The 26,775-nt window shown below is 34.0% G+C and overlaps 3 protein-coding genes across 3 annotated transcripts; 2 read left to right on the top strand and 1 right to left on the bottom strand.

Moving 5' to 3' along the window:
* The first annotated feature begins 1,322 nt into the window (after positions 1-1,322).
* On the top strand, positions 1,323-3,682 carry LOC120264002 (putative kinase-like protein TMKL1). Its single transcript, XM_039271988.1, has 2 exons — positions 1,323-2,301; positions 2,930-3,682. Exons 1-2 carry the CDS (start codon positions 1,815-1,817, stop codon positions 3,514-3,516), a joined length of 1,074 nt encoding a protein of 357 aa, XP_039127922.1. The 5' UTR covers positions 1,323-1,814; the 3' UTR covers positions 3,517-3,682.
* A 1,914-nt stretch (positions 3,683-5,596) lies between these two features.
* LOC120262903 (ubiquinol-cytochrome-c reductase complex assembly factor 1) lies at positions 5,597-9,402 on the bottom strand. Its single transcript, XM_039270814.1, has 7 exons — positions 9,098-9,402; positions 7,902-8,115; positions 7,344-7,510; positions 6,954-7,078; positions 6,354-6,414; positions 6,143-6,191; positions 5,597-6,029 (listed from the first exon to the last, which is right to left on the bottom strand). The coding sequence occupies exons 1-7, from the start codon at positions 9,293-9,295 to the stop codon at positions 5,950-5,952; spliced, it is 894 nt and encodes a 297-aa protein (XP_039126748.1). The 5' UTR covers positions 9,296-9,402; the 3' UTR covers positions 5,597-5,949.
* Positions 9,403-17,225: 7,823 nt separating this feature from the next.
* Positions 17,226-25,667, top strand: LOC120263459 (protein ARABIDILLO 1-like). The gene is made up of 12 exons (XM_039271368.1): positions 17,226-18,676; positions 18,747-18,905; positions 18,986-19,066; positions 19,172-19,303; positions 19,474-19,601; positions 19,983-20,070; positions 21,670-21,764; positions 22,536-22,599; positions 23,116-23,291; positions 24,020-24,238; positions 24,687-24,771; positions 25,162-25,667. Exons 1-12 carry the CDS (start codon positions 17,303-17,305, stop codon positions 25,330-25,332), a joined length of 2,772 nt encoding a protein of 923 aa, XP_039127302.1. The 5' UTR covers positions 17,226-17,302; the 3' UTR covers positions 25,333-25,667.
* Positions 25,668-26,775: the final 1,108 nt, after the last annotated feature.

Genomic DNA, 26,775 nt, shown 5'->3' on the forward strand with positions numbered 1-26,775 from the left:
TTAATAGAGATCAACAACTAGCATGAAGCATGTTGAAAATTAGGACAGAGTGTCCCACTAGACTAGAGAGAAAGAGGAAGAGAGGGAGAAAAGTTAATTAATTATGAAGTGGCAAAGGCTGCAAGGCAAAGTGAATAAATGCTTTAATGAGTGATGGTAAAACATTACTTTATAGTTTATATCATGAACTTGTACATTTATATAAATAATAAATAATAAAAACAATGCATGCTCTTCAAAATTTTGGGAGCTTCTCTTTGTTAGTTGTCTTTATGTTTCTTAGAAATTTTTCTAAAATTAAATTAAACTATGTTATCTAAAGTTGAGAGTTAAAAAAGAATACTCACTTTTCTTTTTTTTAGATATTTTAATTCATAAAAAGTGAATGAGCATTACACTTGGCTTTTGTTGAAGAGAAAAGAATATTTAAAAATTCCTTTGAGGATTATAATTTTTATAATGTAATTTTAACAATTATATATATATATATATATTGGATAAGTGAATATAAATACAAAAAAGAAAAAAAAAAAATATGAAATCCAAATAATACAAGGACCATATCTCTCATGGTTTGTTTTCAACTTAAAAACTCACATTAATTACCCTCCATTAGTTCTCTCCAACTACACACATCTCCTTAATATGTTATGGTCCCACCTCTTGATCTGATTGCCAGGACATATCCTTCTCTTCTTTTCTGACAAATTTATTCCTCAAAATAATTCCCAAAATTATAAAAACTTTATAACTCTTCCTCTCTAGTCTATATATATATATATATATATATATATATTAATTTGATCTTTAAACTCTTTACTCCATGTAGGAAAGAAATTGGTCAAAAATACATAATTTATGTACTTTAATTTCCTTGTAAATAATAAAAATTTTTTTCTTTTTAAGCTATAAAAAAGAAAAACAAATAAAAAAACTATTATTAATAACCTGGTTTGAGTTTTATGTTGTTTCTTTGTTCCGATTTTATCACCGTATTTTACGGTAAATAATCATACATACTTAAGTCAAAGTATCTGAATCTTTAATTTTTTGTATGAAAGTTAATCAAAATATTTTAAGATTCAACTATTATTACGATGACTATAACCTTCTTTATCTCTGTAATTTTTTTTAATAAATGTGATTAAAGAAAAGGGCAAAAAAAAAATAAATAAAAGGTGGCATCTTGCTTGCAACCGCATGACTTCAAGTTAATGCAAAACACAAACTCCAAACCAACCTATTCCAATCCCTTAATTAAACCATTTTCTTCTTTTTCTTCTCTTCTTCTTTATTAAAAAAACAAAGAAAAGAAAAAAAGAAAGAAAGAAAGAGAGAAGAAGAAAAGAAAGCAGAAGAATCCATAGGTCTTTCCCTATCTTCCTCTCCTCATTTCCATCCAAAAAAAAATCCACACTTTTTTTCCACCTCCCAAGAAAATCCCAAGTATCTTCACTTCTCCATTGCCCCACTCCTTCTCCTTCTTCTTCTTCTTCTTTAGATCTATTCATCTTTTCAACTATTTCACTTCAAAAACTCATCTTTTCAACTTGCTAGCTCTACATTTTCTTCATTTCTTCTTCCAAAACCTCCAAATTCTCCAAAAGATTACATTTTTCTCAAAGTCAGTATAGCTCACATTTGTTGCTTTCCTCTCTTAATCTTCAAAAATCTCATCTATAAACTTCACACTCCTCTTCATCTTCACCTCCTTCTCCAAAAAAGCTCACATCTTTCAACTTTTCTTTGATCAAACTTCCATCTTCTTCTCCAAAGATCCCATCTTTCAACCTCCATCTCCAACAACCACAACAATGGCGTCCACTGGCATCATCCTCAGCACAACCATTCCTCTCACACTCATCCTCATACTCTTCACACTTTACATCTACTTCCGCAAAAGATACAACTCCATGAGAAGGAGAGACTCCTTAGAAGCTGGTGGATATGGCTACGACGACGGAGACCCAGAGCCGGAGGAGCTGCTGAGATTCGCCGGCGGCGAGCACTTAACAGCTCATGACATCCTTGACGCGCCCGGCGAGGTGGTTGGTAAGTCTGGCTACGGAACGCTGTACAAAGCCACGGTGCAAAGGGGCGGTGTGCAGCTGTTGCTGCTGCGGTTTGTCCGGCCGGTTTGTGCCGGTAGGACGAAGGAGATCTTGCCGGCGGTGAGCGTGTTGGGCGGAGTCCGGCATCCGAATCTGGTGCCGTTGCGCGCTGTGTATGTTGGTCCGAGAGGAGAGAAGCTCTTTGTTCATCCTTTTTACCTTGCTGGCAATCTCTCTCACTTTCTTCATGGTTGTTCTTCTTTCTCTTTTTTGTTTTCATCCTTCAATGTTTTTTATGGTGATTTTGATGAATTTTTGCATTTGTTTTTGTTCATTGGGGGATAAAAACAAAGATTGGATTTTTAATGGTGATTTTGATGAATTGGTAGTAATGTGTTTGAGATTTTAGTTTTGTTTCTTTCTCCATTTTGCGTTGAAGAAGAAAAAACAGAGGAAAAGAGAAGGAAAGGTTAGATTTATTTGTGAAATTTCATTTCTTTAGTTGGAAAGCTTGGAACTTTTTGGTGGTTTTGATGAATTTGGATTACTTTTGAAGTTCTTTTGAGTTTTTGTTCTCATGTATAGAAATGTTATTCTGTTTATATTAGATTCATTTTTATCCATTTGGGGAGTGTTTTATTCTTTCTTTTGGATTGGAGGAAAAAAACAGAGAAGAAAAAGAAATTTTTTAGTGAACTTACATGTGTTTATATTGGATTCTTCTTTTTCCATTTCAGTTTTGTTTGCATTGAACTTGTGTTTATCTTCTTTCTTTTTCATGCTCATTGTCATAAACTTGTCCACATTTATATTGAATTCATTCAATTATTCACAAGCTCTAACTCAAGAACTTTTTCATATTTATTTTCAAACAATAGATAGCAATGCCGAAGCTCATAGATGGGAAATCATTTACAAGATATCATTAGGCATAGCCAAAGGACTGGATCACCTTCACACAGGCTTGCAAAAGCCTCTAATTCACGGCAATCTTAAGTCGAACAACATCTTGCTCGAAGATGATTACAGGCCTCGCATATCGGACTATGGTTTGCATCTTCTATTGAACCCAACTTTCAGTCAAGAGATGCTCGAGGCCGCCGCGGCGCAGGGGTACAAAGCCCCCGAGCTCATCAAGATGAAGGAGGCAACCAAAGAGAGTGATATATACAGCATGGGTGTAATCTTTCTTGAAATGCTTACTCGTAAAGAGCCGGTGAACAACAACTTTTTACACTCGAAGGATCAACATTTACCGACTTCATTGAGGAATTTGGTTCTCGAGCACAATATATCGAACATATTTAGTTCCGAGCTTGTCAAGCAGAGCAAGCATCGGAGTGGTGTTAGTGAAGAGTGTTTGTTGAAGTACTTTCAAGTTGCGATGGCTTGTTGCTCACCTTCCCCTGCATTGCGGCCGGATATCAAACAGGTTGTTAGAAAGCTCGAAGAGATTGAACGATGACAATGGCGATGGCTAATTCAGGTATTATTTATGAACTAACAACATCTCATCGATCTAGATTGTGACCGAAATGTATATGATTTACAAACTGAATGAATGAAATGATGATGATCAAACTGTGAATGGTTTGTGAGTTGTAGTGATAAAATCCCGGGTTCTTGTTTTACTGCATTTCGCTTTGAAGAACAGAGAGCTCAAATGTTGATGATATTACTGCAATTGTAGGACTTTCTTCAACCAAAATGTAGTTCAATTAGAGCGATGTATTCATGATTTAATTTTTATGAATTCAATTAGCAAAAGCTAAAGTTGTGATTTTACTGCAAAACATTTGAATTGAGAAGGAACACAGTGAGCAAGAGACAAACAAGAACAAAGTTAAAAAGCTCAAATTTGGATTATAATTGAGAGTAAGTGGGACAGAAACAAACCACATTGAATGAGAGATGAGATTTGAGGTAGTGTCAAAAGATCCTATTGAAAATGCAACAGTTCCAGTGTTGTCTCTAGTACATGAGAACTTTGAAATGCTTTTGTCTTCATTGATAAATACCAAAAATGCAACAATCTTGTTGTCAATATCTTATGAGAAGTTATTTGCACTTTGAATAGTAGTACCAGTCCTACTACTTGTTGTTATTGTTATAGTCCCCACTTTCTTTGGTTTTATGGACTCTATGAAGCTCTTTAACTTTTATTTTGTTTATGAGTGTTACCTTTCAAGATTAGTGGATTAATGGCAGGCAAATTGAAGTTGAGTTGGCACTAAAAAAGGATTTGAAGATGAGGATTTATTTGATGGTTGAGTTTGCTTCCATGGAACAATCATTGTCAAGCCAACTATCTTTGTGCTGTGTGTCCGTTAGTTTTATTTTTATATAAATATATATATATATATATAACTATATTTAATAAGTGTGAAGACCACTATGATAGCACTGTAGCAGCAGAAAGATGGTGGAATTTTTGGTCAACATCGATATAGATGGGTAAAAGGGTAAAATGGTAAAATTATTGTTACATGGTGGGTGGATAGTGGATACATCACACACCAAAGTTATTGGATAATGTCCAATCAGGTGATTTTGTTTCGGACCATTATGATCGATTCAAAATTATTTTTAAAATATTTTAAATAATTTATAAAATACTAGCCAACATTTGTTAGATTAGTTGAATAGCCCGGATGGATATATATGCGGAGGATAATTCTACTTTATTAAACTGGTCTTTTAGAATTATGAATCCCTCATTGTGTTCTGACTAGTAAAAAAATTTACCGAGAAAAAACTTTAAGTGAAATGTTACTGAGTGAAGCATACATATTCGAATTTCATCTCACAGAATAAAAACATAAGTATTATAAAACTTATGTTTATATTGGGAGGGCTCATTACTTCAATTAAGGGATTAAGGGGATGATATGTGATTTATCTATATTTATTCATATATATATATATATATAATATTAACATGAGTTTGTTTTAATAGTTAATGGAGAAAGAAAAAGTATATATATAAAAATCATATTAAATAGTTTTGAAAATATAAAGATGTAGATAGCCTTCTGATAATATACATAGATAAAAAGTGATCTTATATTATTATTTTATTTTATGTTGAAGAGGAAGTTGGTCAAGAATTAGTGACCTTGACAACCTGTTCATTCTCATAAAAAGATTTCAATTGAGACCATGCTATTCTTCCAACATTTTAAAAACATGCAACTCATTGAACAAAAGAAAATAAGTTTCACATTTACAGATCAGCAACCAGTATGCTAAACAACATCAAAAGAAAATCCAAGTTACTTTATTATTTTATTTTTTAAAAAATAAATAATTAAAAAGCAAAAACACAATTCCAATAAGAAAGTGAGGAATCCAAAGTACCTTTCACTATTACCAATCCTAATCATACAATATTTACCAATAGTGTCTCAACAGAAATTTGATATTCATCAATAGACAAATTTCACATCATTTGATAGTTGACAAGGCATAAATTCCACAAACATTTAATTATAAACTAAAAGCTGCAGATATAATTATTGGAACCAATACTAAATCAAACTGTGATCTGATAGAAATAATAATAATTAAAAAAAAAAAGAAAACTGAATAACAGTATAATTTAAGTTTCTAAACCTTCAAAAAAAAACAATGAAAAGTTCTCAAATTCAAGAGGTTGAAAGGCCTTTATCCATAAGCTTAACACTAACTGCACACAAAAGTTGTAAATAAGCTCCTCTTTGAAAGAAAGAGTAGAATTCGAACTGCTGGCGAAATCAAATGACTGATTCTTCTCTGAATTGTGATGCATGGTCGACTTACCGAATATATATAACCCTCGCGTCCATTAGGATCAAGGTATCATAAGATAATTCTTTATTCACTGAACGGTAGATTCTGACATTAGAATAGTTAGTTGAATTCATTTCGGCTTCTCAGGGCGAGGTGCATGACTTTCAAGTGGGGTAAACATGAAGTTCCCGGAGAATATAGCATCTTTATCTGTCCATTCAAAAACAAACTAAAAAAAGGCTGGAAGAATCTATTCTACAAGCACTAAAAAGACGTAGAATTAAGCCGGAGATAAAAATAACATAGAAACGGTAGGGACTGACCTGTCAATGATAGGCAAGTAGACTCCCTGCGAATGTATCTTGACATGGCCTGGGATAATTTGAGTATAATTTTAGGAGAATGGCAACACATTGAATAGATTTTGACCATTGTAACCTTCATGGAATAAGTTCAATTGTGTGTGTCGTGTGTTGCGATGCTCCTAAGGCATTCTACTAGGTAATAAACTAGTGACGAATAGAGATGCTGTACCTGAACCACGGATTTCGCAGCATCGCTTGACATCTCAGACCCATCATCAGAGAAAACATTCCTACAAAGCGCATCAATGTCAGTTATATATGTATATATATATATATGTATATGCACATGTATATATATATATATATACATGTGCAAGTGTGTGTGTGTGTGTGTAATGAAACATGATATTGATCACTATGCGCTAGAATTTTACAGAAATATTAACAGGGATACATGAATCAAGTCACTTAACCAAAGATAATGAACATTGTAAACTGAAATAAAACATGAATTTTGAGACTATATACACATAATTTTTAATTCTTCAAATGTTTCTGATTATAGAGGAATCACGATCAAAATAATCAATAACTTGCTGCCTCAAAAAGTTCAGGTGTAGCATAAAGCAAGGCATATCATAAGATAAATGCCAACAGATATTGATGGTCACTCCAATAAAAAAATTCAGCAACCAATCAATAACAGAAAAACAATCAGCTTGTTCACAGGAATCTCCAGATGAATTGATAAAACAGGAAGGCTACTCCACTGTTTAAATACTAATAACTGAAGTGAAGAAACCCAAACATAACTACCCACAGACCATACCTCCAAATGACATTCGCAAGATCATCATGTTTAGCTTCAGGACTCATAGCAGCATCATATGCTACAATATTCCCATAAAATATCTTCTCCAATTCCTTCATCCATTTGGTCAAAAGCAAATTAACCTGCAATACAGATAATTAATAAACAACAATGGTCAATATGGGAAATAGTTATCTTTGAACAGTTGAAGTAACATGTAGACATTGTAGGCTTATAGGAGAGAAACACTCTTTCTTGGGAAAAAAAAAACGAGTTCTTTCATTTTATATCTTGGACTTTGATCTTTAGCCCAGATAACTTATGTTCACCATGAGCTTTTAGTAGATTAAGGTTTTGTAAAGTATGCACAAATACTTGCAAGTAAAAAGCAAAGAATTAGTCACCAACCCCAGCTTTAGATACTCTCAGCTCTAGGTCATGATTGTAGATCTCATACAGATATTGCCCAAATTCAGATCCTTCCTTGCTTTCTTCCCTCAAGCGGCGTAAGAAAAGCCACATGTGAAGCACAAGCAAGGAAAATGTAGTTTTAAAAGTTTTTTCCAGGTGGAACACTGCACGTTTAAGAATGACAAAATATCAGATAATAGTCCATCTAAAGAATGTGCAACTCTCTCTCAGGCAAGCTTCCAGAAAAGAGTAAAACTATAACGCATAAAAACACCAGGTGTATCAAAGGCCAATAAACCCATACTGAAGTGGAGAAGCTTCATAAGCTTGCTAAATTTGGACCCAATACTTTGAAAATTATAGAATAATATAGCAAGTATCATTAAAAAGCCAGTTTGAAGGATATGGTGTTAACAGTTGGCCTAATCAAAATAAAACAATGACATGGTCACAGGACCATTAGAATGCCACACAATCATAATTGAATAAAGTGCAAATCGAACAAAACACAAATAAGAATATTTATATAAAATGGGTGCTAGAGAAAAAACACACCATCATAAATAGATGGCTTGTCAATCTGTGAAGTGATGCGTCGATAGACCACATTAGCACCTCTAATGGCCTTGCTCTGTTTACTGTAAAACAATAGTAGCTTCAGCATTATATAACGGAAGCCCTCAAATTTAGGCTCTTCAATTCTCAAAGGGGAATTTGGAGCCAAAGCTAATGATGTGGGCTTGGACCAGAACAATGCATGTAACCTGACCTGTAAAGATATGTGAATGTTCAGTTTCAACGCAAGAATAAAAACAATACCAATTAGATGATTATCATCAAAGAAAATATTTTTGAAAGATAGATAATCCATCTGGTGCTAACAGCATTAAAAAAGTAACTTGGCATGCAGCTAGAGACTCCGTGCAAAACAAATCAATCACTATCTTTCTTAAGGATCAGGAGTTCCTTGAGTGAAGTCATTTCCACCTACAGGAGATCATGCAACTCTTAACTGCTATGTATAAAACATAAACATCTCATATAGATATACACATTACTAAAATTTGATCTGCGGTAACATGGATCTTTTAGTTTTGGAGACACAAACAACCCATAAGCTTGATTGCATCCACCCCAATCATATTTGCTCTCTCATTACACAACCAATGTAATAAAAATAGATATTAAGCTAAAATGAAGTTTGCCAGTATGAGTTTTCTTTTCAAAATAAACAAACTATGTCAATGCTTTAGGTAAATTCAATTTCTCACAACAAAAGCATTGAGCTATCTTTGAGCAGGTGGCATCTATAGCAGCTAGAGATCCAAATGAATTTTATTCTAAAACTAACGTTTGTTCATGTTAAGCTACTGGCCTCCGCTAACGATTTGCGAAATTCCTCATACATGAGATGATACATCACCTTTAATCACTCAAAATACATTTAATAACCTAAATTTAATTAATTACACCCAATTTTGAACATGGATTTCCATTTCTCTTGTCTGTCCATATAATTTTCAACAGACAAAGATGATTCATTTATTAGAGTTAGAGCATTCTCATCAGCCAAATTACAACCTACTAAAATCAATGAGAAATCCCAATCTCTACAAAGCTTTCCAGCTCAAACACTCAACTCCATTGTCTTCCTCTTTGATTCAGAGAATCCTTTATTCACAAACTAAGTTTTCCACATCTGGTACATAAGAGCAAATGCAGCAAAGTAGAAGAGAAGTCTGAGTTCTCACCTCCGGCTTCTCAACAAAGCGCTTCGGACGCGAAGAAGAAGTGGAACTTGAGCTTTCCGTCGTCGCCTGTGCCGCCGGCGCAGCGGCAACCTTAGAATAGCATCGATCGAGTGAATACATCTCTCTGGGAGCTACGAATCCATGAATCAATCCCAGAGTGGATGGATTGGAAGCCGCGCTTCTCCATCTCGACAACATCTCAAGAATCTCGATCAATAAACCCTAGATTTCGATCTCCGAGAACGTGGAAGGAACCGAAGGTGCCCTCAAAGATGGGGGAGAGCGCTTCCTTGGTTGTAATTTTTGAAAAAACCAGGGGGTCAAAAATAATTTCCAAGCTTTGATAATTATTAATTAATTATAATAAAAATAATAATAATAAAAGGTATTCTTTTATAATGTTATAACTAACAAATTTTATCAAATTTTCTTTATTTTTATATTATAATCTTTTTAAAGTTAATGACAAAAGAATCGGATTTAATTGATTAAAAAGGATAAATATCATATTTATTATTATAAATTTATAAAAAGTTGTATCAACTTTTTCAAATTACCCTCATTAAAAATTCTTCAATATTTCATTAATTTTTTTCATAATTTAATTATATCTTTTATTTTCTTTCACAACATAGTGTTTTAGTTTTAAAAAAATTATATTAAAAAATATAGTAGTATTATGAATGGTAAAATTAGAAAAAAACTATTTAATGTTTCACAAATTTTTTTAAATGAACATATAAAAATAACAAAAAAACTTCTAAAATAACACTCGAGAGAGTACTCTTTAGTTTTTTGTTTTTGAATTTTTTTGTTTGACAGTGAACGATTGGGAATTATGTATGGGTAATTTTGTAATTTAATTTAAATTTAAATTTAATTTATAAATTTTAAAAATTAAAAAAATATTTTTGGAGATTTAACAAATTTGAAGTTTTTTTTCAAAGAATTGAAAGAGTCGAACCTACTGTTAATATATAAGTATAAATATTAATTTAGTTTACTGAATAAAACACTTGAATTTAATATCATTTTCAAATTTCAATCAACCACATGCAAATCATATTTCCCAAAATTAAGAACAATAAATGAACAAATAAGTAAATAAATAAATAAAATGAAGTTATAAATGAATCAAAAAAGAAACAAAGCAAAGCAAGATGGTGCAACCAACAATGCTAAGTCCAATGCCTCCAAAAACTAACTCAACAACCTCCAAATACTCTCTAAATCTAACATCTTTCTTGAGCTCAAACTCACAAGACTCATAACTCTTCATGTAGTTCCATCCATGCTCTCTTTCTATTGTACCCTTTCTTCAACCTCTCTCTCCACTTGATCATGCCCACTCTTTCTTTCAACACTCCCATGTTAGCATCCACAATACTCATTGATTTCTTTCCTATCAAACATTGTAGACGATAACATCGGTTAATTAAACAAATATCGGTTCGAATATATATATATATATTCTTACCTTCATCTCCGGAGTTTTGAGCTCTTGCTTGAATTTGGAAACCAAACTTACAAGTAGTTGTTCCTTCAATCATAGAGAAAGAAGAGAAGGAGATAACCATGATTTTTTTTCTTTTCAAATCCTTTTGAATGATAGAGTTTTAAAGTATGAATGTGTATATATAAGCAATGACTCTAAGTTTATGAAATAGTCTATTTGATGTTTTGATTGTCTTCTTGTTTAGATGTGATATCTTGTGTTATTTATATCATTTAAATTGACACATAAAAATCATAAGTTTAGTTGGTTTAATTTTTTCGATCAAGACAAGTCAAGGTCGATGGCTTTGACAATTGAATTCCAGCTTAAAAATTGAGATGAGACAATTAAATAAGCTCAATTTTATGGTCTTGCCTTTGATTGATTCAAGAGAAAAATTAATGTTTAGTGAGATGAGAAACAAAAAAAAAAACATGCTAAAATTATGTTGCTTTATATTTAATATTTATAAGATTGACTAGTTGTATTTCACAAGGATACATCATTTCCCAGCTGTTCTTTTAGATATATATATATATATAGATCTGAATGAAAGGTTCACCAATTGATCTTTCTTAATCAGTAAATTAAACCAACAGTTAAGTCATTGAAATCTTGTCTTCTTCTATTTTGAACTATTGTTCTGATTGATTCAAGGGAGGAATTTATAAAAACCAATAGTGTCAGAATAAGATTGAGATCTACGGTGGCATTATTTTTACTGACAGAAAACTAATTGACTTCCCATTTTGATATTTACTCTACTATTTATTAAATGAATAATATTTTTTACATATTTGGCATATCTTCTATGTATCTATCTATTTGTTTTAGTTGCATGTATATTTTGATAGTAGAATATATTTTGTATATATATATATATATTTAGCAGTTACATACATTTAGACATTATTGTATAGCGTTAGAAAGGCAAATATACATTTAGACATTATTGTATAGCGTTAGAAAGGCAAATCCTCCTATATATATATATATATATATATGAGAGGTTGTAAGTTCTCCAAAGGGCATATGCACAATCATCTTTCTCAATATTTAGAAAGACAAAAGACGGCATTATTTTTACTAAAAAAAACTAATTGACTTCAATTTAGTAACTGATAATTACTCTACTATTTGTTAAATGAATAATGAATTTTGCATATATTTAATTTTTATTTTTTGCAAGTTTTTTAATTAGTGAATTTGTCGCTAAAATCAACATAATGTAAATGAAAAGATTGTTTGGTATTGCATAGAGTTGAAAACTGGGCGTGCCGGCCCGAGCACGGCACGAACCAGCACGGTTTGGGCCGTGCACGGCACGCAGGACGACTACGATGCCGAGCCGGGCGGCGAGCCACGAGTTGGTGGCCCGGGCCATCACGGCTGCTGGCCCGACTGGCTGGGCTGGCCCAAACGCTGGGCCGCTCAGACGACCCGCCACTAGCCGTAGCGGGCCGGCCCGCATGACCCACTATTTTTATTATTTGTTTCTCCAACTATTTAAATACAAGAAAATGACATTTATAGTCCCTCTAACAACTATAAAACGGCTAGTTTTTAAGCCTATTTTAGACTTTGAAATATAATTACTTTTTTACCCTTTTTAACAACAATAAAGCGAGCTGGTTTACAAAGGTATTTTGGGAATTAGAAAAATTTAAAAAACCTATAAATACCCTCAGACACTTACATATTTCTCCACACCAAATTACTCATTCTTGTTCTAATCTCTCAAGCATTGAAGACTCCAAGCTCTCTTAGTTCTCAATCTCTTCAAGTTCAAGATTTGAAGTTTGTCAAATCCGGCTCAAGTGTTTCATCAATCCGGCAATTCCCTCACCTTTTCATCAATTCATCAATTCGGACTTTTCAAGCAAACCACGAATTATATTTACATCATCAAGGTTGAGGTAACCCTAAACCTTTTTTTATTTTTTATAATGGCCGGCTCTCCCAATTTTCCTTTCAATACACCATTTTTTTTAATGAAAACAATTCCGAAAATTTTGATGATTCACAACCTTAGCATGAGCCTGTTACTGAATCCCCTAATATGGGAGCATCCAGTAGCAAGACTCCAACAAGCACAAGAAAAAGAACTTCGGGTGTATGGCAATTTTATAATATTGTTGAAATTCCAAACAAAGGGACTCGTGCCGTTTGAAGAAATACATGAAGAAATACATGAAGAAGGTAGTGATACCGGAGAGGGCCTTACATCATCCGAGAGTTCAACTTCAACCCTTGTTGATGAAGAAATAGATTAATCAAATGAAGTTTGAAGTTTGTAATTTTCTAATTGTTTTCGAAGTTTGTAATTTTTTCTAAATTGTTTCGAAGTTTGTAATTTTTTTCTAAATTGTTTTCATAGTTTTTAAATAAATGGCAATTTTTTTCCTATATCTATTTGTAATTTATTTTTAATTTATCTCTATTTTTTCTATGTAATTTTCTATTCATGTAAATTTAATTTTTTTTGCATATTTTTTAATTATTTTTTCTATAGTCTTTATGTGTTGTGTATTTTTTTTACAATCAAGAAACTTATATTTTATGATATTTAGATTTTTTCAAAAAAAATTTTCTTAATTTTTAGTATTTTTTAAGTATTTTTTTACAATTTTTACAATATTTTTAAAGAATTTACAAATTTTATATTTTAAATTAATTTTTAAAAAAGGGGGCTGAGCTGGCACGGCCTGACCTAGCTGGCATGGGGTCAGGCCCCTGGGCTGACCCCATCTGATGGTCGGCTTGGGCACGATTGCAATCCGAGCCGGGCCGGCCCGTACAGTGCTCGGGCCGCACCGTGCCCGGGTCGTGCCAGCCCATCTTGCACCTCTAGTATTCCATGCATAGATACATTTTTATTACCTGTTCTTCATATTTGAATGAAATATTTACCAATTAATATTTATTTTGATTGATTTAAATCATTAGTAGCTATATCTGTTTTTATGTTGTTGGACTGTTTTTACTTAAAGAACACCAACTTGTGGTCCAATAATTGATTTTTATGATGTTTTTTATGTCAATTATTGGGTATTCTTTGTTTTTCATCTGTGCAAGTCTTTTTGCTAGTGAGTTTGTACCTAAAATTAGTAAATAATAAATAAAGATATCAATTAATATTTCAAACAAAGATACATCATTACCAACAAAAATCTATATAATCAATTCAGCATAAAATTAAAAGAATAAAGTTTATATGAATTATATCTTACCGATGTTTTCATGTTACTATTTGTTTGAATGAATGATAATTTTTTGTATTTTTATTTATTAATTTTTTTTAATAAGTTTGTTTTTAAAAGTAAAAATGTCAATTGGATCAACAACCAAAATGAGAGATATAACAGCAATTTATATAGAGATTTATAATTATTATTAATAGTTCAAGCCCATAGTTACTTTCTCCTCTCCATCTTTCATTAGAAAAGGTAATTAGAAAAGGTAATTATGATTTGCAAGAGCTTTTGCAATTAAAATGAAGCTTAAACTAATATTTCATTATAATGTGATTAAAAATAACTACTTGATAATTAATGTAGAAATTAGATATCATTTCCCTTTCTCTTGTGGCAGACAGTAGCATCTTATCTTGCATTCTATGAATTTTTATTTTTTAAAAAAAATTAAATATTAACTTTTTAAAATAAAAAAAGTAAAGAATAAACTGCGAATTAATATTAACGAAAAAAACAGCTGTGAGAGACGTGTGGACTCTCATCAGCTGCACTATCACTCTCTTTAGTCCCAAAAAAAAATAATCATGGGAGTGCCAAATCTCCTGTAACTACAAAACATAAATTTTTTTTATAAACATATAATTTATTGTATAAATACAATAACGATTATATACCACTCTAAAATCTATATTTTTTATAAGTGAAAAAACAATATTATAAAATGCATAACCTTGCAAAGTTATATATATATATATATATATATAGAATATGTCAATTGTGGTAGTTCGTGGGGACAAAGTGAGGATTATGGAGAGAGTGAAACACATCAACTGGTTGATTAGATTTAGTTTGGTTTTTAGCCAAAGGTTATTGTAAGTCTAGTAGAAAATAGGGTTGAACAGTTCAAAACAGTTTCGAACATATGTAGATGACACATGCTCTATATTTGAACGGTTCAAAATAGTTCGAACGTGCGTAATTGACACATGCTCTATATCATATATATATATATATATATATATGAGAGAGAGAGAGCATGCGCCCTTTGAGTGTGTTTATAGATCTTGTATTTACGAATATTGGTGTTGAACCTCATTTGAAATTTTTCTTGTATAGATAAATAGTATTAATGTGCTTATAAATAGTATCACAATGAAAAAGTGAGATGTACATCTGATCATGATCGTAACAGTAATTCAATCAATCTCAATTGTCCAACCCGATTTCTGCTAACACCTTTATAGAAAAATTATAAATAACAACATTGCACTCATCCACCTAGTACAAGCTTATGGCATTGTTCATGTCTCTTTCTGTGTCTTGCTTTTTGTTTACAAGCGTCCGCAATTAACATTTACTCACACACATATATATATAAATGCCAACTGCATCCATTAACATAAACAGAATAATGAATCATATTCATCAACAATGCAAGTGATTGTACTCTAAATAGTGCTACAAAACAATGCTAAATGGGATGCAGAATGATGGGGTAAATATTTCAAGTGAGTATTATATTATGGTCAAATTTCACTTTGAACATCAAACTTCAATTTGTATCATTTTGGTTATCTAATTTCAATTTGGTTTGACTGAACGGGTACCAAGAGGTTTCTAGGAGGAATTTGATGATATTGTTACTAGAATTGCCTTGTCAGTAGTAATTAACAACATCATCTACTGATGTGTAAATGCCATCATCATCAACAATGTCTATGTTGCCACCTATTATGGACAAGAAGAAATCATTGAATTGCATAATAGGTGACCACATTGACATCATTGATGATGTGGTATGTATGCGTTAGTAGATGACGCCATAAATTACTACTGATAAGGTAATTCTAGTAACATTGTTATCAAATTTCTTTTAAAAACCTCTTAGTATCCGCTCGGTGAAACCAAATTAAAGTTAAATAATTGAAATGATATAAATTGAGTTTGACGCTCAAAATGAAAATTGACCATAGTAAAGTATCCATTCAAGATACTTAATGCCATGCCGGAAATTTTTTTTCAAAACCAAACAACTAACCAATCCACTTTTTCACAACTAAGAAAAACCCTAAGAGCACCATTTTTAACTATTATTACTTTATCCTCTCTCTTCATCTTGTTACTATTTCTTTATTCTATTTTCTCTCTCATACTTTTTCATTATCTCTAAATGCTTTGCAAACGTCCACAAAAAATATATTACCATGTATATATATATATATATTTTATGTCTGAGAATTTATTAGATTATTCCTATATATATTTTGTGCTTAAGAATTTGTTGGAATGCCCTATTTAAGTTATTGATTGATATCTTTTATGTTTTAAATTATATACACACACTTTCGTTACGATGATGAAAATTAAGAGAGAGAAGTGTTGAAGGGGAAGGGGAAGGGGGGAGGTGTGGTATTAATGTTGGATGTTGATTAAATGATTTCGGTGGCTTAATGACCTATAGTGATTTGTCTTATAGGGTGCCCTAACACATGAGGGCAATAAAAGTTTGCCACATACTTCACAATGATGTATATATATATATATATATATTATTTTTAAAAAATAATTATTTTATATGTCATAAATACATCACTCAAGAGTCAAGATTATAATATAGTTGAATTGTTGATTTCTCTCTCCTACACATACAAAATATATGAACATGAATTTTTTTATATCTCGGGGCCGGAGAAATCAAATATTTAAATTTTTACATAAGAGTATTTTTTACATAAGAGTCAAATGTCGACGGGCTTACTATTATTTACCACCATATATTTTAAAATTGGTATAAATATCAAAATTGTCCATCTATTTTTTGTTTTTCACCCTTTTAGTCACTCTAATATAAAATCCGCCTTTTGGTTCTTGTATTTGCATATTTTCGTCATTTAGTTGTAAAGTCCACTTTTTTGGTTTTTGTATTTACACATTTTCATCATTTTTACTCTTTCTAATTCATCAACTGGAAGGACCAAAAGGACAGATCCGTCAATTAGAGGGACAAAAAAAACAAAAATATAAAAAATATGAGAACAAAAAAAACGGATTTTATATTAAAGGGATTAAAACGGCGGAAAACACAAAATAGAAGCATTATTTTGATATTTTTATCTTAAAAATTTGATTTGATTATAAAATTACTGCATGTACATACTTAAAAAAAACTCAGATACAATGCAATTAAAGAAATTGTACCAAAAATCAAGTGTAACTTTTTCACCCTGTACCAAAGATTTCATTTGAGAGTTAGATGAACGTACACTGTATGTATTACAAAAACTAGGCTATGTATACATAAATATATGAGAGTTCAGGGGGTTAATGCTAAAGTTCATGAATCTACGTAAATATGAGATAATTCAGGAGGTTTTCCAAAAAAAAACAAACGTTATAATGACATGCTTCTCTTAGCTCCTATAAATACCCAACCCTTTTCCTCTTCTTCTTTCTGCCGCTCCGATCCCCAGACCTCGTCCTTGAGCTCCTTCGAGAACCTCATCGTCCTCCGCCGCGATGAGCCGCCGGGTTCGCCGGCGGCCTAGTCCCTCCATCGACGCCGGCGAGCCTCTGATTCCTCTTTCCATCTCTGATGATGATCAAGAAACCCTTCGCGTCTCCTCCGCCGCCGATTTCCAGAGAAATTGGGCTTCCCTCCCTGATGATACTGTTATCAATCTCTTCTCCTATCTCAACTACCGGGATCGCGCGAGCCTCTCCTCCACCTGCCGCGCATGGCGCCAGCTCGGTGCTTCTCCTTGGTTGTGGACTTCTCTTGATCTACGCTCCCATCGGTGCAGCCCTGCGACCGCGACGGTGTTAGAGGGTCGCTGTGCTGCGCTCCGTAGCATTCGCGTCCGGGGTGTGGAGTCTGCGGCCGCCGCCATCCGCCTCCGTGCCCGCGACCTTCGCGAGATCGTGGCGGATGGGTGCCGTGATATCACCGATTCGACCCTCTCCGTCCTCGCTGCTCGGCATGAGTTCCTCGAGAGCCTTCAGATCGGGCCGGAACCTTGCGAGCGCGTGACCTCGGATGCTGTCCGTCACGTTGCCCTTTGCTGCTCTAGTCTCCGCTGCCTCCAGCTCTCTGGCGTCCGGGAGATCGACGCTGAGGCCGTCAATGCTCTCTCCCGGCACTGCCCTCTGTTGGAAGAGATCGCGTTCGTTGATTGCGCGTCAGTCGACGAGACCGCGCTCGAGAACTTGGCGTCCTTGCGCTTTCTCTCACTCGCCGGCACCCGGAATATCAAGTGGGCTTCCGCCGCTCTTGCTTGGGCCAAGCTGCCGAAGCTCGTCGGCCTCGACATTTCGCGGACGGATGCTTCCCCGGCGGCTGTCTCGCGGCTTCTCTCCTTGTCAAAGTGCCTTAAGGTTCTCTGCGTGCTCAATTGCGCGTCGGTCCAAGAGGAGCGGAACCACTGCGACATGGCGTTCAACAACACGAAGGGGAAATTGTTGCTGGCCCCGTTCACAGATATATTCAAAGGGATTGCTTCGTTATTCGTCGACATTGATGAATCTCAGGAGAGAGCTGTGTTTGGGGAATGGAGGAGTTGGAAGAAGAAGGATAAGGATACCAATGACATTATGCGCTGGCTCGAATGGGTCCTATCTCGTGGCCTTCTCCGCATTGCAGAGGAGAATCCTGCTGGAATGGATGAGTTTTGGTTGAGGCAGGGTGCGGCGCTTTTGCTTAGTTTATTGAAGTGCTTGGAGGAGGATGTTAAGGAGAAGGCGGCCAGTGGCCTAGCGACTTTTGTTGTAATTGATGATGAGAATGTGGCGGTGGATCCTAGGAGAGCAGAGGCTGTGATGAGAGATGGCGGGATACCTTTGCTTCTGGGGCTTGCTCAGTCATGCCATGAGTGTCTGCAGTCTGAGGCCGCAAAGGTTTGTGGTTTTGAATGAATTTTTTTCTCATATGTTCCAGAGTTTGAAGCTTTTTATTGCTTATTTTCAGGCCATAGCAAACTTGTCTGTGAATTCCAAAGTAGCTAAAGCAGTGGCTGATGAAGGAGGCATCCGCATTATTGCTCACTTGGCTAGGTCCCTGAACAAATTGGTTGCAGAGGAGGCTGCTGGTGGGCTCTGGAATCTTTCTGTAGGGGAAGAGCACAAGGTTTGGATTTGAAAGATATGATCATTTCTATTTTCTTTTTCCAACTAATTTTGTTTTTAATTTGATGGGGCTGGTATCAGGCGGCAATAGCTGAGACTGGCGGGATTAAAGCTTTGGTGGATCTGATTTTTAGATGGCCTGCTTGCAGTGATGGAGTTTTGGTGTGCAATGTTTTAATGATGATATTCTTCACTTTAATTTTTATTTTGCTCAGTTAGCATGTATGAGTTGAATTGGCTGTTTCATTGTTGTTCTGCTGCAAATAGGAACGGGCTGCTGGTGCACTTGCCAACCTAGCTGCTGATGACAGATGCAGCATGGAGATTGCAGTGGCAGGGGGAGTACATGCTCTGGTGATGCTTGCTCAGTCATGCAAAGTTGAGGGAGTGCAGGAGCAGGTCTCAGTTGCATTTCTTCACTGCCAATTGTTTTTAGTAGATCTTTCTACTGTTGCATTGTCTTGTTTTGTGTGATTGCTTCATCTGATAAATAATCAGCAGATGCATCTGCTACTAGGATATTAATGTTGCAAGTTGTCTTGTGCTTTCTCTTCCTTTCTCATCTCTAGGCTGCTCGAGCCTTGGCCAATATGGCTGCACATGGAGACAACAACAATAACAATGCTGTTGTTGGTCAAGAGTCAGGCGCACTTGAGGCTCTTGTTCAGCTTACTTGCTCTCGTAGCGAAGGTGTAAGGTAATGTCTTTTGGTAATCAGTCATTAAAACAATTTTACTTCACATAACTTACTGTTTATTTCCTTAATTCATGAGGTTGGTTTAATTTGCTATTAATAAATATGCAAGCAGGTCATTCAATCATTTTTTTTTTCTTCGATTTTATTGAGTAGCTATTTGTGGTTTTCATCTGTAAAAGTGAAACTTTTTTTGTAATGAAGTCTGTAATAATGAGAGTTGCACAATAATTTTGTTTAAAATGTCATTGATACCAAAGTACATTTAGCTGTGATTTTGGTCTTGTTCTTGCATTAAGTTCTCTTTGAACTTTTATCTGAAATTGTTGCATTATGTAAACTAGAAATGCTAATCTGCTCGTCTCTTTGTACATCCCCTACCAGACAAGAAGCTGCTGGTGCTCTGTGGAACCTATCATTTGATGATGGAAATCGAGAAGCAATTGCTGCAGCTGGAGGGGTTGAAGCACTGGTCTGTTTGCTTTATAAGCTGCTATTTATCCTTATATTGTCTTGTTGCAAGATTATTCTTCATACTCACTGATTCTTGTTATGCCATAGAATTTGACATTTGAAGGCTGTGTTTGTGATGCTATGCTTCTCAGGATTCTTCTGCTAGCTGGTTATTTTCTTGAATTATATGTTCTGTCACTAGCCAGTCATTTTATTGGATTATCTGTTTTTCCATGTGCCGGTCATTCCTTGCAACTGGTTTGACTAAATAAATAGTGTGTGCAGTGGTGGAGCTTGGCACCAAGTCTTAGGTGCCAAAAAGTTTAATTGTAAATAATAAAAACATTTTTGGGGGGGCCCAAAAAAAAATCTACGGTCCACCCCCTGAGTGCGTGATGGAACTGAGGTCGTTTTTATGTCAAAAGAATGCAGATGTTTTATCACACAATGAGCCTAGCTAAAGACTTTCAAAGTTACAGTGTTAGACTTTCTTTATGAAGACGTCAGACATTTGTTAGATCAGAGGAAATTTTATTATTATTTTTAAATGGTATAATTGCCATACAGGTCCTTGTAATTGTGTACTTTCTGCCTTTTTAGACCTTGTAATACTTTTAGGTACATTTAACTCCTCATATTTGATCGAGTTGGGACTCTCGAGTCCGAGGCGTAGATGGCATTATCTCGCCGTTTCTTTTGAGCTAGCATGGTTTTAAATATTCGATGTTAGGTACAATTAAGTCCTTATATTTGATCGAGTTGGGTCTTTTTAGTCCCCCTATTTCGTAATAAAAAAGTCACATTCGCCGTTAGGTACAATTAAGTCCTCATATTTGATCGATTTGAGACTTTTTAGTCCCCCAATTTCGTAATAAAAAAAGTCATGTCGGCGCAAAAGAAACGGCAAAGTTAACGTCATCTATGCCGCGGACTAGAAAGTCCCAATTTGATCAAATATGAGGATTTAAATGTACCTAAAAGTATTACAAAGACTAAAAGGGCAGAAAGTACACAATTACAGGGACCTGTACGGTAATTAAACCTTTTAAAATACAAATTGAGTTCTTAGGCAAATTTAGTTCTGTGAGCCTTGATGTTGACAAGGCCCAACTCAGTGAGTCTCACTGTGAAATTGGCAGGAAAACAAAAAATGTTAATGCACTATTAACACTTTTGTAGCGTTTTAAATGATTTTAATGAAGCATCTCTAACCTCGGGACTTAATATATTCATGTCTGTTCTTTTTAGCAAAAATTAGTATTTTCCCCCATAAGTTCCTTTTGGATATTTTTGGTCAGAGGAGCTTGATTTACTTTATTTTAATCCAATGTAATTTTGCTTCTAGAAGCAGGCCTGTGGGTCTGGACATGGCTATATGTTCTTAATTGAAGCATGTGGAAGGGAACTTCGAGGCATATTTATTTGTTAATACAATCAGGGAATTGATTAGACATCTTTTTTCTATCATGTCTGTCAGTTTAAGTGTTTCAGCTGCCTTATGAAATGAATAATCATTTATAGTATTGATTTTTTACCTCAAATTACATTTTTGCTATTTTGTTCTGCATTGTAAGTATCAACATTTGACCCCTTCCTTATCTCTGGTTTCTTAACTCAGGTGGCACTTGCTCAAGCCTGTTCAAATGCTTCTCCAGGCCTTCAAGAAAGGGCAGCTGGTGCTTTGTGGGGTTTGTCTGTTACAGAAGCTAATAGGTGAAATAAATGATTTTGTGGTTGTGTCCCACTATGTAGTTCTCAGAGTTGTTTCCTTTGCCTTGCCAATATTTATTTCAATAATTGCTCATTGCATTCCAGATGCATAACACCATAACCTGCTCTTTTTCACGATTATGCATTTGGAGATCTGTCCCTCTCTGATCCCACAGTCAATTTACAACAAAACAACCTATCTTTCTCACAACCATGTTTTATGTATCATTTGTATAAAACTATTAGTCCTTAGTACTAATTTGATGCTTGAGAATATGAAAATGCACATCAACTTGAAAATGCAGCTTCTTTCCTGAGAGCGATTTATGAAATATAATATTAGATTTTATGACTGTTTATTGATTTACATTGAAAATGGTGGAAAGTCATATTTCTAGAGATGGATGGTGAGATTAGGGGATGTGGGAATAAGTTGGGACCTAGAAAAATATTGTGCCTCCTAAGATCTCTGTATGATTTTTTGGGGATCAATGCCATAAATAGAGATACCCTTTTTAATTTTCAGTTGTTAAAAGGAAAGAAACATTTGGTGCTTTCTCTTATAGTTTTTCTCATTGAAGTAATGTCCTGTGCTTATCAGTACTGTCTTCTTTCCTGTGATTAATGCACTATGTATCCGATAGTATGAATTATGAAATATGCAACCACCAATTGCCAAATTATGATTTCCACCCTTACTTTCTGGTTATTACTTTCCTTTTGTGTACTTTTTTGTGCGCAAGGGCTTGTTGTTAACCTTGATTTTGGTAATAGCATTGCTATTGGACGCGAAGGTGGGGTTGCTCCTCTTATTGCGCTGGCACGCTCGAATGCTGAGGTAAGTTTTAAATTTGTTTGTTGTAGTCCTCCAAACTGCCATTGTGGAATCAAATTTTCATCCATCATTTCTGATGTAGATTTATGAAAAACAACTATTCAAATCCCATTGCACATGCACATGCCTGCGATATCATGAAATTTCTTTCTGTTCAGTTGTGGAACAAATGTTTACACCCAATGTTCTAGAATATTCACCCAAACATCCTTAAACAACAAAGAATCTGAAAATATAATCAAATGGATGTTTTACGCCTCATTTTATTTCGGAGTCATTGTTATGTATGAAAGCAACTACTTGTTTGTTAGCTAGTTTGTAGGTTATAGAAGTTTCAGTCTTTTGGACTTCCAAACAATTTGCTATTCTTTTGCCTTTCTAATGGTTGTTTGTACTTTGTATATCTACAAACTGTCTGAGCACTTGAATTTTTTTCTTACAATTTTTTTTGTGGATGGTGCCACCATCAGTAAATGTTATATTTGTCATCCTGATAAAGTTGTAGTTGTGCTTTTACAGGATGTTCATGAGACGGCGGCAGGTGCTCTCTGGAATCTTGCTTTCAATCCTGGAAATGCTCTTCGCATAGTTGAAGAAGGGGGAGTTCCAGCTCTTGTACACCTTTGTTCCTTATCAAGGTCAAAGATGGCTCGCTTCATGTCAGCATTGGCCTTGGCTTACATGTTTGATGGGAGGTAAAGGATGACAGGCCATCTTGATCTTATCCCCTTCATGTGCATTTGTGCTTTGTGCATTTCAACAGCTTTAGTTTATAATGCTACTTACCACAACCTTCTTTATCCAGACTCAGAACTGATTACTTGGCAAAATTACTCAGGCAGAGAATTTTATTCAATAGCCCATCGATACATTTCATCTTTAAATAATTTTACAGCTTGGAATTAGTTTCCTAGAAGGTGACATCAAGATTATGGTTTTCAATGAAATAAAATTAAGTATCCCTTGGACACAATGTAGATATAGAGAGAATAAGAATCATCCATCAGTCTAAGCTGTTATTTTACTTCTTTTGTTTGAATTTTTTTTTTCCCTTTTTCATGTTCTTTTCTGTGTTGATCCTGTTAGATATAGAAGTTGGTTTTGTCATGTTCCTTGTCACACCACCTTGAATGTAAAGGGTTATTTGAGGACTTCTAGTTCTACTTGATATGCATCCTTCAACAGCCTATGCAAGATTGATGTAAAAGGAACAATAGAAGAGGCAAGTGAGAAGAATGATATTATTGACCTGTTAAATGATAATTACCAGTTCTGCATCTATCTCAGTCGTCTCTCATAATATGAGGCATAGTAGTTTCCTTGGTAGCAATTTAGTTTACCAAGTATGAAGTAAATATGTCGCCTTCATGAAGTTGCAATTAACTTGTCTTGACTTCTCTTGTTTTTCTAACTGTCTATTTAGGATGGAGCGAGTTGCATTGGCGGGCTCATCTTCAGAAGGTGCCTCAAAGGTCAACCTAGATGGTACAAGAAGGATAGCACTGAAGCACATTGAATCTTTTGTGGCATCATTTTCTGATCCACAACTGTTCTCCACTGTTTCTTCATCCTCTGCACCTGGATCCTTGGCACAAATAGGTGAAGCAGCACGCATTCAGGAAGCTGGCCATCTGAGATGCAGGTATCCATTCAATTAGCCATTATCTGTCAAATGTTTCCCACTAAGGTGGAAGAATACTAAATATTGGCCCTCTGGTAATTGCTTTCAGTCTCCAGACTATGCTTCTCTCTTTCGGATTTTTAGACCTGACTTCTTTAGAATTATTGCTATCTCTAACTTTTGATTGCACACTTCTCCTTTTCCTATGCATCTTGGCATTTTAGTATCAGTATATGTTTTGTCTAATATAATTTTATATATTCAATTGTCGATGAATATATGCTCATACTGTATGTTACTCTAGTTATTAGTCATTATTTCTGCAACTAATTGCTCAATTGGTAAGATCCTCCTCTCTAAAAGTCAATGCTGCTTGTTCAAAACTTAATTGGAATGGTGCAGACTACAATTATGAAACAATGAAAAATAGAGACAAAATTTTATGTTTTGCTCTTTTCATTTATTTCAGTGGTGCTGAAATTGGGAGGTTCGTTGTCATGCTTATACATCCTTCTCCTATTCTCCGATCATGTGCTGCATTTGCTCTTCTTCAGGTAAACCTTTCAGTAAAATTTTTGGCAGTTTTTGCTAATTAATGACAAGCAAATACATTGTTCTGCTGTCAAAACAGTCTTGATTTGATACTATTCATCCAGTAACTTCTATGATCTTCACAATCGGTGTATAATTCTCCTTTTAATTACTATCCTGTTGGTTTTCCATTTTATAATTTTCTTTTGCACTGCCTTCAACTAATCAAAGGATCTTGCATCCGAAAAATGCATTATAGCAGAAAATTTACCGATTTGTATCAAAACATTTCAGACTTCATTTTATTTGACTTATACATCTGAGTAATACTTTCAATTTTTTTGTTTTTATTCATAAATCTCATGGTACTTAAAATTAGATCACAATTTCAATGGCATCTCTATGAAATGCAGTTCACTATCCCGGGAAGCAGGCATTCTATACACCATACAAAGCTCTTACAGAAAGCCGGAGCTGGAAAGGTCCTCCGCAAGTCTGGCGCCGCAACATTAGCGCCAATTGAAGCGAAAATATACTCAAAGGTAGTAGGTAGCTATTTGGAGCACAGCGAAGATACAAAATGAATAGTCAAAGAACAAAGAAAGTTTTCTTTTGAACTTCAACCTCAAGGTCAGAATTTCTCTTATTTAGCCCATTAGATGTAAACTTCTTCAAACCTGAAAAGGTCCTCCTTTTGTTATTGCATCTCTTGTTCAGATTTTATAAGGAAATAGAACTAATTATTAGAATTGTAACTATTTAGATGGTTTGGATTGTGTGAAATATTGGTGAAGGTGTAGGGGTGGTTCTTTTTATTTTTATTTTTTTGGCTATTTATATGGCATGTAAAAGATAGATGCTGGCTAGTATCAAGACAGTATCAATTTTGCAAATCAAAGGTTACAAGATAAGTATTTTGGCTTCCAAATCAATGCTTTATATTAGTTGTGTTAGTTTACTTAATCTTTGTTTGCTGTGTCATGAAAAGTGCAGGAAAAAAGAAGGTTTTTAAAAAAAGAATATAATAAAAAACTTTCTAGTTAATTAATAAACAGTAGTTTGGATAATGCTTACAAGTCACAACATTATGCTTAAATGGGAATTAATTTAAATTCTTAAATGCTAATCAACCAAAGATGGTGCTCACGGCACCCTTTTCATGTAATGAAGAACAGCTACGTAACTTGCATTCCTCCACTTGTTTGGTATTTTTATGAATTTAAAATGCAACTAATTAAAACAAATTTATCATTTAGGCCTTGTTTGGTTATCCAACAATTTTTTTCATTATTTAATTAAATGTAAGTAATAATTAATTTTAATGTTAATGCCCATTATTACTTTAAACAAATCATTTTAATACTAAAAAATATTTATTTTAGTTAATATTAATTATATCAAAATGTAATAAAGAGAGAGAACAATTTCTAGTTGATTAACGATTTAAAGACCATTGATCCAATAAATGCCATCTTTTTAGACCCATTTGAAAGAGATGGAATTAGTTGACATAATTGACGATAATTAGCTGGTCGGTGGCGTTGAAATGGTCTTAAAATGTCACACTTCCTTTTTCTTTTCACATGAACTAAATCGTCATTCAAAGAACATATAATTTTTTTTAATAATTTCCATTTTTTAGATGTTTTTTTAATTATAAATAAATCACATTCATCAGAAATAGATATGACATAAAAACAAACAGGTGGTACACTTTTTTTAGATGAAAATTTTAAGTATTTTTTTCTTTACCATTATAACTTCAAATTCAATCCCTTCTAATTTTATTTAATTTTTTTTATTAAGCCCACAAAATATTTTATTCTCTTGCTTCAAAACTCTCCCTCTTTGATTAATTAAAAAAATATTTAAATTAATTTTAAAATAAGTTCCATAAAATAGAAAGTTCCAAGCTGACGTGGACTAATTTTGAAAATTTATTTGAATCATTAAGTATTATTTACAAGGTCAAGTAATTTTAGATTTGTAAAGGGTTGATATGCAAAAACCTCTCTCTATATAAATAA

This window comes from Dioscorea cayenensis, chromosome 6, assembly GCF_009730915.1.
Source record: "Dioscorea cayenensis subsp. rotundata cultivar TDr96_F1 chromosome 6, TDr96_F1_v2_PseudoChromosome.rev07_lg8_w22 25.fasta, whole genome shotgun sequence".
Classification (NCBI taxonomy): Eukaryota; Viridiplantae; Streptophyta; class Magnoliopsida; order Dioscoreales; family Dioscoreaceae; genus Dioscorea; species Dioscorea cayenensis.

Coding starts and splice junctions, on each gene's coding strand:
- LOC120264002 (XM_039271988.1), top strand. CDS start 1,815: ATGGCGTCCACTGGCATCATCCTCAGCACAACCATTCCTCTCACACTC. Junction 2,302..2,929: donor TCTCTCTCACTTTCTTCATG/GTTGTTCTTCTT, acceptor TTCAAACAATAG/ATAGCAATGCCGAAGCTCAT.
- LOC120262903 (XM_039270814.1), bottom strand. CDS start 9,295: ATGTTGTCGAGATGGAGAAGCGCGGCTTCCAATCCATCCACTCTGGGA. Junction 6,192..6,353: donor CTGCGAAATCCGTGGTTCAG/GTACAGCATCTC, acceptor AAATTATCCCAG/GCCATGTCAAGATACATTCG. Junction 6,030..6,142: donor TACTTGCCTATCATTGACAG/GTCAGTCCCTAC, acceptor TTGAATGGACAG/ATAAAGATGCTATATTCTCC.
- LOC120263459 (XM_039271368.1), top strand. CDS start 17,303: ATGAGCCGCCGGGTTCGCCGGCGGCCTAGTCCCTCCATCGACGCCGGC. Junction 19,304..19,473: donor TTGAGGGAGTGCAGGAGCAG/GTCTCAGTTGCA, acceptor TCTCATCTCTAG/GCTGCTCGAGCCTTGGCCAA. Junction 20,071..21,669: donor CTGGAGGGGTTGAAGCACTG/GTCTGTTTGCTT, acceptor TTCTTAACTCAG/GTGGCACTTGCTCAAGCCTG.